The 15,944-nt window shown below is 35.5% G+C and overlaps 1 protein-coding gene across 1 annotated transcript; it reads right to left on the reverse strand.

The window, feature by feature from the left end:
* Window positions 1-10,081: 10,081 nt before the first annotated feature.
* On the reverse strand, window positions 10,082-11,580 carry LOC114297937 (uncharacterized). Its single transcript, XM_028242412.2, has one exon. It carries the CDS (start codon window positions 11,135-11,137, stop codon window positions 10,301-10,303), a length of 837 nt encoding a protein of 278 aa, XP_028098213.2. The 5' UTR covers window positions 11,138-11,580; the 3' UTR covers window positions 10,082-10,300.
* Window positions 11,581-15,944: the final 4,364 nt, after the last annotated feature.

A 15,944-nucleotide genomic window follows, 5' to 3' on the forward strand; every position in this document is an offset into this window, starting at 1 on the left:
GCACATTGAGTATAAAAATATAATCAGGTACATTCATTCACCAGACTTTATTAGTGTATTAGAGGGAAAGGTTGTTGGTCTCTATCTATTAATAAATTATCTGAAATTCAATTGCCTTTACTAAATAATAAAATAGTAAGTTTATATGTATAGAATCAAATTACAAAAATATTAACAGGATGAGGTCACTAAATGTGTCTTTATTTGCTAGTATTTTCACTATTTTTACTAAAGATAAACCTCTCTTACGTTAGAAAGTGTAATAGAAAAATTAAAAATCAATATTTCTTTCTGTGCCTCCTCTATCCCCTAACATTTTATTGGTTCATAAGACCTGTTTATTTTAGGAGACGGGGAATTAAGATTGGCGGGATTCACTAATGCTGTATTTGTTTTGGGAGATGGAGAGGAGATTCATAATTCCCTCTATATTAGGATAGGCCTTGGGACGGAGATTATGATGGAGGCTTGAGACTTGGTATTAAAAAATAGTTCGCCGGACTATTTTTATTTTTATTTTTATTTTTATTTTTTACATGTTGGATATTTTTTTTGAACATTAATATTTATTTTTTTGTATTTTTTGTTAAGTAAAAATCATATTTTTATTTGTTTTATTTTATATTTTTTACATGTTGGGCATTTTTTTTGAAACATTAATGTTTAATGTTTTTGCATTTTTTATTTGTTTTATTATTTTATATAAAAATAATTTAACAATCCATACATAACAATTATCATCAAAACAAATAAAATTTTACTTAATCTCTTCACTATTAATCTTTTCACTACAAATTTTGATAAGGAATTTGTGAAAAAACAGTTAGAGAAAGAGAGCAAGAAGAACAGATGCTTGAGAGAGGAACAAAGCTGGGAATTAAACTTACCTTCTTTATTCAATAGTTCTTAGGCTATTTATAAGCCAAGTCAGAAAACATTATACAAAAGATAAATGCAAAAAAGACGTGGTAGATCATGGAAGAAGTGGTTTACGACCATGTGTCGAAAATAATGAAAACAAACTACCATAATGAAACATGTTACCACTAATGAAACATGTGCTGACAGGAAGGAAAACAAACTATTACTAAGCCTATTTCTAAGGCAATATATTCCATCTATGCATGACCACTTCCATCATTACCCCACGTACATATCACTCCCCCCTTCTTACAATATCCTTGTTCGCAAGGATAAAGTTAGGGTAGGTCTTTGAAAAACGCCAACGGTTCTCCCAGGTAGCGTCCTCAATGGGTGCACCCGACCATTTAATCAAAATCTTAGTTTTCAGTCGGCAACGTTCTTTGCGGATGACACGGGTGTCCAGCATTGCTTCAGGTTGGGGAAGGGCCTCAGATGCGTCAGACACAGGTGGCAATCGGTTGGAGGCAGTCGCAACTGGGCCGATGTGTTTCTTCAAGAGACTCACATGAAAGACGTCATGGATTTGGGAATCTGTTGGTAGCTTGAGTTTGTAAGCCACAGGGCCAACTTTGGCAAGGATTGGATAAGGACCAAAGAATCGAGGCGAAAGCTTCATGGAGTTGTGGAAAGCTACTGTTTTCTGTCGGTATGGCTGAAGTTTAAGGTATACATAATCACCAATCTCAAAAACAACTTCCCGGCGATGTTGGTCTGCATGTGTCTTCATGCGGTCACGTGCAATGGCCAAATTCCGATGTAAATCACGAAGAATCTCGTCCCGGCTACGCAAGAGGTTGTCCACGGCTTGAACTTTGGTTGTGCCAAGGATGTAAGGAAGAAGAGTTGGGGGAGGCTGCCCATACACAGCTTCAAAAGGGGAAATTCTGGTGGATGAGTGGACGGAAGTGTTATAACTGTATTCGGCCCACGCAACCCATTCAGACCATTTCTTTGGCTGCTCATGCGTGAAGCACCTGAGATATTGCTCCAGTGTGCGGTTAACCACTTCTGTTTGCCCGTCGGTTTGGGGGTGATAGCTAGAGCTCATACAAAAAGTTGTACCTTGCAGCTGGAATAAAGTTTTCCAAAATGAGCTGATAAAAATTTTATCACGATCACTTACAATGGATTTGGGTATGCCGTGAAGTCGAACAATTTGTTCGAGAAATACTTTGGCCACAGTGAGTGCAGTAAATGGGTGCTTGAGTGGAATGAAATGTGCATACTTAGTCAAGCGATCGACCACCACCATGATGACATTTTTGCCTTGAGACAGTGGCAACCCTTCCACAAAATCCATGGAAACATCAGTCCATACTTTGTCGGGTATGGGTTGCGGCTGTAGTAGACCAGCAGGACGCGAACAATCAGTTTTGCAACGTTGGCACACATCACAATATTTGATGAAGTCCTTGATCGTGGTACGCATATGAGGCCAAACAAAGCTATTGCTGATGCGGCTCAATGTTTTATGATAGCCAAAGTGTCCACCAACTGGCGAAGAGTGATGTGCGGAAAGAATGGCAGGGAGCAGCTGCGAAGAAGGACTCAGATAGATGCACCCCTTTTTGAAAAGCACCCCATCACGTAAGGAGAATTGTGGCTGGAGATGTGAGGGTAATGAGGCCAGCAATTGACCATAGAATGGATCGGTCGCTACCTCTTGTTGGAGTGTAGTCCACCATTCGGCGATGGGCAAAGACATAGCAAGGAATTCGAGCTCTCCAACTCGTGAAAGGGCATCAGCACCGAAATTATCTTTTCCTTTCTTGTACTCAATAATATAATCATACCCAAGAATCTTTGGTAACCACCGTGTTTGGGCCGGCGTTGTGATACGTTGTTCCAGCAAATATTTTAAACTTCTCTGATCGGTGCGAACAATGAAAGGTTTGCCGATGAGATAAGGTCGCCATTTGCGAATGGCCTTGACTATTGCAAGCATCTCCTTCTCATATGTGGATAACGCTAAGGCCGAGGGTTTAAGAGCTTCACTAAAATATAAGACTGGCTGGCCCTGTTGTGTTAAAATAGCTCCAATGCCCACCCCACAAGCATCGCATTCAATCACGAAGGTTTGAGAGAAGTCGGGTAAGCGGAGGATTGGTGGAGATGTGAGTGCTTCCTTTAATTGGGAGAAGGAAGCAGCGGCCTCGGAAGTCCATTGGAACCTTTCTTTTGATAACAATCGAGTTAGAGGGGCAACAATTCCCCCAAAACCGCTGATAAACTTCCGGTAATATCCGGCTAAGCCTAGGAAGCCACGAATTCCTCTTGCCGAAGTGGGAATAGGCCACTCACGAACTGATTTGATCTTTTCTAGGTTGACGGCCACGCCGGTGAGAGAAATAAGATGGCCCAGGTATGCCACCTGTAATACACCAAAACAACATTTAGATTTCTTGGCAAACAATTGATTGCTAGATAAAACTTGAAGAACTGCTCGTAGGTGGCCGAGGTGGTCATCCCAATTTTTGTTGTACACTAGAATGTCATCAAAAAAAACAAGAACAAACTTCCTCAAGTAAGGTCGCAGTAAGTCATTCATTAACCTCTGGAAGGTAGAGGCGGCGTTCGTAAGTCCGAAGGGCATCACAATGAATTCATAATGTCCATCATGTGTCCGAAAAACAGTTTTATGAATATCAGCCTCCTGGACCCGTATTTGATGATATCCAGCACGGAGGTCGAGCTTTGAAAAATACCGAGATCCATATAATTCATCGAGGAGTTCGTCTATGACAGGGCTCGGGTATTTGTCTTTGATTGTAATGTTGTTGAGAGCTCGGTAATCAACACAAAACCGCCAACTTCCATCCGCTTTTTTGACGAGCAATACCGGTGAGGAAAATGGGCTGGTACTAGGGCGGATCAAACCTGAGTCGAGAAACTCCTTCACCATTTTCTCAATTTCTGTTTTTTGATAATGAGGGTACCGATAAGGTCGAACGCTCACAGGTTCTTGATTTGGTTGTAATGGAATGTGGTGATCATGGGTTCGGGCCGGTGGCAAGGTGTTGGGTACAGCAAAGACATGCTCAAATTCAGTGAGGATTTGGTCGAGGTCGGCGGGGTGGTCATTGACTGCAACTAGTTCGGGGCTTAGAGTGATTTGAAAGAACAAGGCTATTCCCTCGAGGTTGAGGAGTTCCTTATCACTTAGAACGGTGGGTGTAGACTGTTTAAGGCCTTGAAACCTATAAGGTTTACCTCCTTGCTGGAAAGACATGGTGAGCTTGCTGTAGTCAGTTTCGATTGGCCCAAGGGTGGCCAACCATTGAACTCCCAAGACCACTTGACATGCTGCTGCGGGTAAAACATAAAAATCTGCTTGAACCGGAAAGTTTTGGATGAGGAGTGTAAGCCCAAGACATCGTCCATCGCAATCAATTTTGTCCCTATTGGCCACCATTACTTGCAACTTCTGATCGCGTGCTACAGGCAGCCCAAATTTCATGACTATGGCTTGATCGATGAAGTTATGGGTACTTCCCCCATCAATGAGGACAGTCACGGCTTTATTTTGTAGTTTACCCATCACTCGGAATGTTTGAGGATGTGCCGTTCCTGCTATTGCATGGAATGAGATTTCTGGAAGAGGCTCGGTCAATTCAGTTTCTTCAGGTAGGTCCATAATAATGGTGGGCTCAAGTAATGGCGACTCCTCGATCATGAATATCTGGGGTCTTTGACAGCGGTGACCCGGATTGAACTTTTCATCGCAATAGTAACACAACCCTTTTTCACGCCGTTCTTGTGCCTCTTGACTAGTAATTCGGCGGACAGAAACTGGACTATTGGTTGGGGTTTGGCCCACTTTCGGTGCGGGTGGGGGTCCTAGGACTCCGGCTGTGTTGTTAGGAGTGGGTCGTGGTGTGAAGGTTGCCACTTGGGAACGGAAGGAACTACTTCCTCTTTTTTGTAACGAGTTGCGTTCTTCAATTAGCCGAGCTGCTCCAATGGTGTCGGCCAAGGTGCTTGGTTGTTTGAGCTTGACATCTAGGCGTATGTCGTCATGGAGTCCTGCAATAAAACACCCAATCAAGTAGCGTTCGGGTAGTCCATCAACCCGATGTGAGAGCTTCTCTAAGGCTTCTTGGTAGGCAGCCACGGTCGAAGTTTGTTTGAGGCGAGTCAAGGCTTTCGAGGGATCGTCATAGTCGGTTGGGCCAAAGCGAAGCAACACGGCCTTGGTTAGCTCGTTCCAAGTTAACGGACCCTTGAACTTGGTCAACCATCGAAGCCATTGCAGAGCTATGCCTTCGAGATGGAAGGACGCAAGCTGAACTTGTTGGTCAGGAGCAACATTTTTGAAATCAAAGTATTGTTCAGCCTTGTAGATCCAACCCGTTGGGTCGTTTCCGCTAAATTTTGGAAATGAGAGTTTTAGGTGGGTATGATTTCGGTCCGCGGTGTTGTTAGTGGCGGAAAGCAGTCGATTTTGAGAGGTTTCGGTTTGAGCAAAGGGGTTATTGATGGGGGCAGTGCTATGCGAGATTCGCATGGATTGAAGTTTTGTCAACACAGTTTGGAGGGTACCATGAATTTGATCAAAGCTAGACTCATGTCGAGCTAGGATTTCGCTGACTTCATTGCGAAATTCAGCGTTGCTTTTGGCCCGAGTATCCATGTAACTTGGCTCTGATACCAAAATGATAAGGAATTTGTGAGAAAATAGTTAGAGAAAGAGAGCAAGAAAAAGAACAGAGGCTTAGGGTATTTATAAGCCAAGTCAGAAAACAGTATACAAAAGTTAAATGCAAAAAAGACGTGGTAGATCATGGAAGAAGTGGTTTACGACCATGTGCCGAAAATAATGAAAACAAACTACCATAATGAAACATGTTACCACTAATGAAACATGTGCAGACAGGAAGGAAAACAAACTATTACTAAACCTATTTCTAAGGCAATATATTCCACCTATGCATGACCACTTCCATCATTACCCCATGAACATATCAAATTTCTTCTATTCTACCTTTGAAAATAAACGGATCCATAGAGTTATCCATATCAATAAAGATGGTATTATAAACCGATCGATTCAAAAGGGGGACAAAGAAAGGTGCATAAAAAGAGATAGATGATTTGAATAGTTCTATTATATGTATTAATTTTTTGAATTTCATACCTAAACTAGAGTACTCTTAAAAAGAGTGCTAATTAAATGACATTTAATTACTGTTCAAAATAAATAAATAAATGACTATTAGAAAAATGGTAACCATTGCATCATTATGATTTTTTATTTTATTTTATTTTATTTTGTTTTATTTTATTTTATACAAACTAACATAATTTATAATTTTTTAAACTATTGGTGTGTATTGATTTTTTTAAAGAATTTGAAACATGGTTTAACGATATGGTTAAATAATAAAAAATTATAAAATTTATTAGTTTGTTTAGCATTACTCATTTTAGAATAAAAAGATGCATGCATACAAAATTTAAAGTCTAATTTTTTTTTTTTTTTGGGATAAATAAGTCATATTATAACCAAAAAAGATAAATATACAATGAAGTTCAATACATATCCTTTGTAGGGAGAACAAACATAAACAAAGAAATAAACCACTCCCTCAAAAGAAACAAACTAAACCTATAGATGACAAACACAACAAACTAAGCCTAAAGTCTAATTTTGTTTACATATCTATATGAACTGTAAGTAAAATACATTTTCTATTATAAAAATGTTTTAAGTCTCAAATTTTTTGTTAAATATATGACTAAATATCTTGTATGAACGTAAAATCTATAAATTCATAGATCACACATCTATATGAGACATTTAATCATTTATTTAATAAAAAATTTGATATTCCTAATATCATCCTTTCTATTATGGTTAAGCTCTTCAACTTTGAATGGATTGATGATAATTTTAGAAGGAGAGATGAATTTAAACTATTTAATAAATGTGATATAATGGGTAAAAAATAACATCAATACTGTTACATGCATTAATTAATATATTAATTAGTATTCATATTAATTATGATATTATTATTAATCATATTCATTATATAAATTATAAATATTAAATTTTTTTTAAATTATATTACATTATCAATTGGTATACTAATTAATGTCAAAATTGGTCGCTTGTAAGAGCCGGCCAGTCAGCTGACTCAATTTGACTGTTGATTTGGCACTGTCTCCATCCCACCACGACCATGAGCACGAGCACACAAAGTGGACTGACTGCTCGCAACTCCCAACTACTAGTTGAAAAGTCTCCAGGCTGTTAAAGTCTGTGAATCCATTTCAAATTCAAATCGACCCCAATTAAAATCCGCCGACTTGGGTTAAAATAAATAAAATCAGGAGTAATGGCAGCAATTTTAAATAATTTATTAAATATTTTATTAAATTTTTTATATCGTTAATATTACACACAAATTTACATGTGTATAAATTTTACATTTATGTGAAAAATTTAATAAAATATTTGATAGATTATTTAAAATTCCTAACATTATTTAAAATCATCACTTTTTATTTGATTAAAAGATTTAGAAAAAAATTTAAGAAGAAAAAAGAAAAGATAAAAAAAAATATCTAAAATTAAGCAAAATGTAAATATATTTTAGGAGTTTTTTTTTAAGATCTCTGGTATTAAGGTTTTATAGCATAAAGGACATTTCATAATTTCATAATGTCTAAGGTCCCTCAATTTCATCCAGAGAATTTATCTGGACTTTCCAAAGAAATTCTATCTAGAAAAATTCTATCTAGAGTAATTCTGGACCAGAGAAATTCTCTCAAATCCAAAGAAATTCTCTGTTTCTCTCCAGAGAAATTTCCAAATTATGTAAAGAACTAACAGCTATGGTTTTTAACTTTAAAAAAAAAAAGAGGGCAAAACAGCACCACCAGCACCAGCACTGATGCAAAGAGAAATGTGCACACCAGACAGATCATGCACAAAATTATTGCACGGAGTACAACCAAGAAAAAATTCCTTTGGACTTTCAAATTTCTCTCATCCACTCTCCAGAGAATTTCTCTGGCCTTCTCTCATCTCCAGAGAAATTTCCCTTCTCCCTAGAGAAAATTGAAATTTCTCTGAACAAAATTGTTTGTTTCTATAGGATCCTTTCTCTGTAAAACCAGAGAAAATTTAAATCATTTACTAGAGAAAATTCAAAATCTTGTACCAGAGAAAATTGAAACCAGAAAAAAATTCCAAATCATTTTACCAATCAAATCCTTTATCAGTTGAATACAAGAGAAAGAATGAGAAGTGTAATATGTATACTAATAGTACACAACCAAAGTAAAGTGCTCACCAGAGAAAATTCTAGACCAGAAAAATTCTGGACCAGAGATTGAAACCCAGAGAAAGTTACTGCAAATAAATTGCTCAAATTCATACATTTCACACTACCAATGGCCGACATACATACGCAGCTCAAACAACAAAAGCTATTAGACAGGGAGAGAGAGATTCTAGAGAATTTTTTTAGAGAGATTTTATCTGAATTTCCAAAGAATTTGAATTAGTTTGAATTATGAGAATTTTGTGACTGAATAATCTTTACTGATGTGCTTTTTTGTTTTTTTCTTTATAATATATAATTTCAGGAACTGGTGACATATTGTCTTTCTTTGCTCATTTCAATAGTATGGCTTCAAGATCATCCCCAAAGCTTCAGAATCACATTAGGGAAAGTCAAGTCGTATGACTATGACCTTTGTGAGGAGAACTTCCTTAGGTCGATCTGTCAACTATTGGAGGGAGTCGAATGATCTCGATATCAAAATTGGCAATAGTGAATACATGGACTACACGGTGCACATTCCATCAACACCTGACCATCAACCCATGGATTCATCAATCTCTCAGAAGAGAAAGACATTCAGTGGCTAGAGATTCAACCAAGGCTTGATTGAAGTAAATGGACGTTTCGGGACGTGAGAGGAGAAACAGGCGGTGGCGGTGACAGTGATGCAAGCGGAGCGGACGACAGAGTCGGGTCACGGACGTGACAAACTATGGCGGAAAGGAGTTTGGAGAGAGAGCAGGAATTGAAGCTTCAAAAAGAAGACAAAAATCACCGTGCCAATGGCGGCGACATAGTGGACTTCGTTTCTCTTGCGACGGCGAAGACGAAGAAGAAGAAGCCCCAAAAAATCCCCCTCTTCGAGCTCAACAACCCTACCCCTGCCAAACACCTCACCAACGTAGATCTAATGTTGCTTCCTACCGGTTCACGCGAGCGAACCGCCAAGGAGAGAGATGAGGGTTTTTTGGGTCTAAGTCTAGGGTTGATGATTCTGAGAGTTGGGTATCGATGAAGAGCAGAGTCAAATTTCTTTGATATGATATATGGGTGTGAGTCTAGGGACCTTAGACATCAAAAAATAATATTATAGATTTTTTCCATTACTAAAAATGGGAAAATGACCTTAGACTAATTTTTCCTATATTTTATTCATATTTTACTTGTTTTTTTTTTTTTAAATCTTTCAACCAAACACAATATTATTATGAAAATATATAATAAAATAAAATAAATTGAGTTAACTCAACTTTCTAAAAAAAGAAAAAGAAAAAAAAAATACTCAACCTTGTAAATAATGTCTATTTACCTATGAACATTAAAGACGTAATTCAAATATTTTAGATTAACTATTTAGGCTTGGTTTTTGAAGTGGGTTAACTTTTTGATTTTTTTAGTTATTTTAATCTGGACTAAAAAGCTTGGTTTGGGAAGAATTTTTTGACTTTTTGACTTTTTTGACTTTTTTTGTGAGAGACGTGTTTTTGTGAGAGAAGAGTATAATGATTATGGGTTGGATGTGATGTTTTGTTTGTTGTGATTAAAATAGTTTATTTTGTCTTTTGTGACTAAAATAACAAAAAAAAAAAACCTCAAATCTTGCTTCCCAAACGGTGCCTAGAAGTTGAGTTACATTGAGAAAGAAAGGAATTCGATTCGATGAGTAGGTACACAACACAGCCGGGTGATTTAGTCTGAGTGATATGTATTTCTTTTGTACACAAACAATCAGAGAGAAGCCCCCAGAACCATTCAGCAGGGGAATCATCACTCACCGTCACCGTCACCTCTCCAGCGAACCATCAATACTTTTTTTGTTTTCTTGGATCGGGAAACAAAATCGAAATTAAAACTGCAATGGGCAATGAGATGAAAAGCTGATCAGTTGATTGAGGGCTTCCTGATTAAAATCAATCTCTGTGCTGATCTACTTTGCTATATTTATGTAAATAGCTCGTAATACAAAAGTAATTAAGGCAATTTTGAAAGCTGTTTCTAGCTATATATATCTAGCATGGCACGGTATACATGCTCAAAATGACCATCGCAGAATATATATATATATATATAGGAATAATGAGAATCTACAAGACAGAATGGTGAGAAATTTTTCTGATGCTCCTCTTAACTCCAAAAAAAGCAACAAGTTTCTTCTTCTTCTTCTTCTTCTTTTTCTTCTTCTCGGTGGATTCGGTAATGGTCTCCAGCTTTGGCTTCCAGCAGGACTGCCGAGAGTAGCCAACAAGCTGCGAGTATTCTTTCTGTAACTGAGCGGTCGTGCATACTCTACTAGTGCTAGTGCTAGTGCTGCTTCTGCTGCAGCATACTCTTCCATCGTCTTGATCTTGATCTAGTTCATCTTCCTCCTCCTGTTGCTTGATCTTTCCTTGGCCCATCATCAATTTCCATAAAAACTCTTCAGTCACGCGTATTCTGACGCTACCGGATGGAGTTTTCTGCATATGGAAGGGTTGGCAATTACTGGTAGTACTACTCTTTGCCTTGTTGAGAAATGCATTCTTCTTCTGGTTGTTGGATCTACTACTAGTACTAGTATTATTAGAGATAGAGGTAGATGATGATGCGAAAGAAGTTATGGTGAGGAAAGACAGGGCGGATTGGAAGAAATGTATGGGAAGGAGGAAGTAGTTGTGGCCAGGCTGGAGTTGGTCTTCCTGAGAGAGAGGTGGGATCTTCTGGCCTATGTACAAGGAATCAGAGCGGCACACCCTGTGCTTTGGGAACTCTAACATCAACTCTGAGACTTGGATGGGCCGCTCATACATCTTCACCACCCCATCCCATCTGATCAGCTTTATGCTTCTTCCTCCTCCTCCTCCGCCTGGTGGCTCCTGCTGTCGCAACTGCACGCAGGAGACGTGATTCCCCATCAAATAGAAACAGCAAAACCAAGCTATCATTTGGAGTTTTTCCACTACTTTTACTTTGGTAATAATTAATCACTACTCAATAAACAAACAAGCAACGCAAGATGAGAGGAAAGGAAAGGCATGGAGACGAGAATGAATGACAAAGGATACAGAGAAAGAGTGTGAGCGGCTTTTGTTTTCTTTTTGTTTTGTGAGAGACTAGAGAGGAGAGGAGAGGAGAGGAGAGAGAGGGAGAAATTGCTCACTCAGATCAAGGAGGAAGCGAGAGGAGAGATAGAGTATGCGAGGCGAGAGACCCTGGTAAGGGAAAAGAATAGGAAAAATGCTTCTAAATTTTCTATCAAATGAATGATCAAACCTTTCATATGAGTGTGAAGTCTACAAAAAAGTGAACCCATATTCATGTGAAAGGTTTAATCATTCATTTAGTAAAACTTTTTTATATCTCTCACATTACTCAAAAAATAAAGAATAGCTTTATGGCGCATCGGACTGTGTAATAGTATTATCATTGGTGGCAGTATCTTTTCATTTTTTGGGGGGGGGGGTGTCTTTGTTTGAAAGTTTGACTCATTTTGTTTGACCAAACTCTCCTTTCTACGAAAGGCAGTTCGTTGAGGCCGACAATAATTTTTGAATCAGATCCCCCGCCCCTATGATTACCAGGTTCCCCCGTCACAAAACATCAGTGTAATATTATACAAACAATAATGATTCATCCAATTAAAAATATCACTATTAATAGTACTAATGCATTAAAAAAGTTAAAAAAAAAAAAAAATACAATTCTAAGATCAAAACATCACATCATTAATAACGGGACCTACTGTCACCTAATTAGTGAGAGCACTAATTAATGCTCCCAAGCATTTTTCTTATACAAATCCCTTTTTAAATAAATTTATGGTCTAGAAAATAGATTTTATTTTGGGCGTTTGGATTGAATTTTTTTTCCCCCAAAGGCCCAGGCAATAATTTGTTCTGTCCATAAGGACAAATTGCAACAAAATGACTAAAATACCTTTACACACAAATAAAATTATTTTGTTTTTTGTTATTGTTGTTGTTGAGCAAATAGATTTTTTTTTTGTGGAGAGAAATTTTTAACAGAGAGATTACATAAAATAGCTCAGATCTGTTCAAAATTTGAACAGATAGTTGCTTTGATGTATTTTAATAACAAAGATTTGAACATATAAATAGCATTCGATGAAAAAAATTGAGCACATTATAAAATTTGGACAAAAATTTAGACAAATAAAGAGAAAATTTTGAACAAATATGAAAAAATTGAACAGATAAGAGGAAAAAATTCAACAAATAGACAAAAAAATTAAATAGATAGAAAAAAAAAATTGAACAGATAGCTAACAAAAAGTCAACGGATAAAAAAAAAAGTCAATAGATAAATTAAGGGATAAAATTATAAACAAAATGTTCTTTTGGACTTTTTACCAAGCTATTTCACAAAATATGGATCTCTTATCAGCAAAAAATATTCACAAGATCTATTATCTTAGACAATTGTTAAAGTGAATTTTTCACCAATTTTCTCTTTTATTTTTAGATCTTAATAGCAATGCTTAATACTATTTGGATTGAATAATGTTATACAATATTTTTATTATTGCTATTATTTTATCATATTTAATATACCAATTTATGTAACACATCTAAACATTATTTTTTTCTTATGAACTGGAATCTATAAGATCCAGGGGATGCTATAAACCTAGTCAAAGCTTCCACAGACTTTATCAATTATAGCTATCAAAATTACAAACAGCGTTATATATAATCTTATTTTTTTATTTTGTTATTATTATTATTTTTCATTCTTAAACAAAAAACGATGGAGCTCATATTCATAAATGAATATAAATCTACTCATTTATGTCTTAGACTAAAAAAATGAGATAAAAAAATAAGATTATATGTATTATTTTTTTCAAAATTATTGTCAAATTTTCTATTAAATTTGGTAGAAAGTTTAATAATTGCTAAATGTAGGCAAAAAAATTTCTCCCCCCTCTCTCTTATGACAAGGCTCATAAATAATATTTTCATCTAGTGTTTTGTGAAAATAAATAAATAAATAAAAATTTTGCACCATTGAAATAGAATTATTAAATTGTAACATTTTGATATTGTAATGGTTGGAAATCGGGTCGGGTTTAAAACTCATACTTGATTGGGTCACCTATGGTGACATGACCCAAGACCCATAAGGAGAGACCCAGTCAAAGCAGAATTGGATTAACTTATCCTAGGATATGTATGAGATGAGTAACCCACTATCTTATCTCTTAAGGAGATAGAGTTGTGAGTAGTTATAATTCTCCCATATAATATACATATTATATTTGGGAGAGTAGGATTTTAACTATATAGGTAATTTGCTAGTCTCTTACTCTTAGTCGCTCTCTTTTTTCTCTCTCCATGGAAACACAGAACCATGCATTTGTATAGTGAATAGTGTGGGTAGTTCTCTAATAATTCTACTCTATTATTGGAAATTATTTAAAGACATTAATGAAAGCACATGATTTACCTACATGATCTATGGATTCGGTTTGAGGGTAAAAGGTATGTCCGAATCCGTTTATTTTCGCTGTGTATTATTTCTTATTTTTTCCTACATTGGTATCAAAGCTACTGTTGGATGTTTTCGTGTTATTTGTGCATGAATATATATATATATATATATATGATTTGTGCATAAAAATTGTTGTTTTTTTAACCTTCTCTAATCGTCCTGAATTTCATATATGTTGTAGTCTATATTATTTAGATCACATCTGCAAAGTTTTACAAAAATCGGACGGTCGAATTTTAAGAAAAATAGAAATTCATATTTAATTTTCATAACTTTTATTGCATGCTTGTTTTACAAGCTCTGTTTTCATGTTATGAAAAGTATACATTTGGAATCCTTATTTTGAGACCATCAAAACGGTATATTATGAGTTTGATTCCGACTTACGGTTGAGGAAAAAACTCAAGCCATAGTTTTGGATGAGAGTTGAAGCCATGGAAGCATGAGAGGCTTACTTGTGCGCTAACTTCATCATGACGTGTGCTGATGTCATCACGCGCTGAGTCGAGTCGGGCCGCACCGCACCGTGGTGCTTGTCTGTAGCTGTTTAAGGCTTTGTTTATTTAGTTTTACGTTAATTGCTTCTAAATTATTCATTATAATTCTGATTGGAGCATGGCTTATACCATTGGACTCATAATTCATTTTTCTATGCAATGTTAAAGTTTCCAAATTTTTTAAAAAATAATTTTTTTTTCATCAATAAATAATTCAATATTTTTACGTTAAATTGCTCTTGGGGGAGTATGGCTTGGATTTTAGACTTGGAATTTTTTACAGTAGACTACTGTTATGTAATCTTATTTACCGGTATGAGTCATATATTTTTCTAGATTCTATAATATTTAATTTTGATTTTCTGTGTAATTATTAATTCCTTGTAATTCTAAAAAATTCTAGAAAATTGCAAAAATTATAGAAATATGTTATGACATTTAAATACTGTATACAACATGTTAAGTTCTTTTAAATTATTAGAACTTGTAGCATGTTGTTATTTTAAATAACATAATTTATTTATATTGATGAATTTTAATTCCATGAGTAAATTAATCTAGCATGTTTTCTTTTATGAATTATATTGAAATGTTACCATGTGGAGTTAAATATTTTATCATGCTTTAGACATGCCATAGTTAGTGGGAGGTTGTTCGGTTGAGAGAAATCTTTGTAGATTTACTCCTGAAAACTAATATTTTGCGCATGAATTAAATAAAATTTTGGATAATTGTCATTTGTGGCACAAGAGAAGATTACAAACATAACGAATTTTCGATCTTGCGATTTATGTAATATTGTCACTATTTAATTTAGATTTTGCGGTAAAATTATATTGTGATATGTGTGACAACCGCCTCCTTAATTCAAGAAATTAAATATAGTAATTGTGTGCTTAGTGTTAATTGTGTGATTATGTGCTAATTGTGAATTATGTGCCATGTGTTTTATGCATTGACTTGTATTGTAGTGTCATTGTGAACAAATATGTAAAAAGATGAAATAAACCTGTCTAATTTGCTAATTTAGCAAGGTAGAATTAAATATTGGGATAGACAATTTGAGCCTAATTCACATTAGTAAAATTAAAATTAGTTTGATTTAAGTCATAAAATGATAAGGATTAATTGAAGTTAAGTGAATTTGACTTTAATCTAGTTTAATTGACAGCTTATAATTGGGGCTAAAACAATTGTTAAGCTAACTTATATTTGTCCCAGGTTAGTCATCAAGTGTAAGCGTAAGTGAATAAGAGTACACGTAGAGAGACATGGAGAGACTTTGAAAGTGAGAGTTCAACATAGAGAAGAAGAGAAGAAAAGGAAGTGAAGGAGAAGCTTAAGAAAACATTACAACTACACTTTCTTCTTCACAATTCACTCAGTCTAGATAAGAATTCTCCTCTCTAATCTCATGTATTTGAAGAATCATGCTCATGACTTATGGAATTCAAGATTAACCAAGAAAAATATAGTTTAATTGAAAGTTTGGCTCATGTAATTAGAAGATTATTACATGCATGGCTTTAAATGAAAGGATTGAGTGATTTAACTCTGAAATTCATCTTGCATGGCATACTTTATTGAACTTCATGATCATACATTGATTTTCTTGCATGGGTTGGCAAAATGAGGGGAAATTTCATGGGAATTGAGATTTTGAAGATCAAGATTTCAAGTTTTCTCCTTTTACATTCATTTCAAAGTTTGATTTGTTTAAAAGGAAAATTAAGTTTAATTCAAA

This window comes from Camellia sinensis, chromosome 5 (assembly GCF_055761805.1).
Source record: "Camellia sinensis isolate YWXY chromosome 5, ASM5576180v1, whole genome shotgun sequence".
Lineage (NCBI taxonomy): Eukaryota > Viridiplantae > Streptophyta > Magnoliopsida > Ericales > Theaceae > Camellia > Camellia sinensis.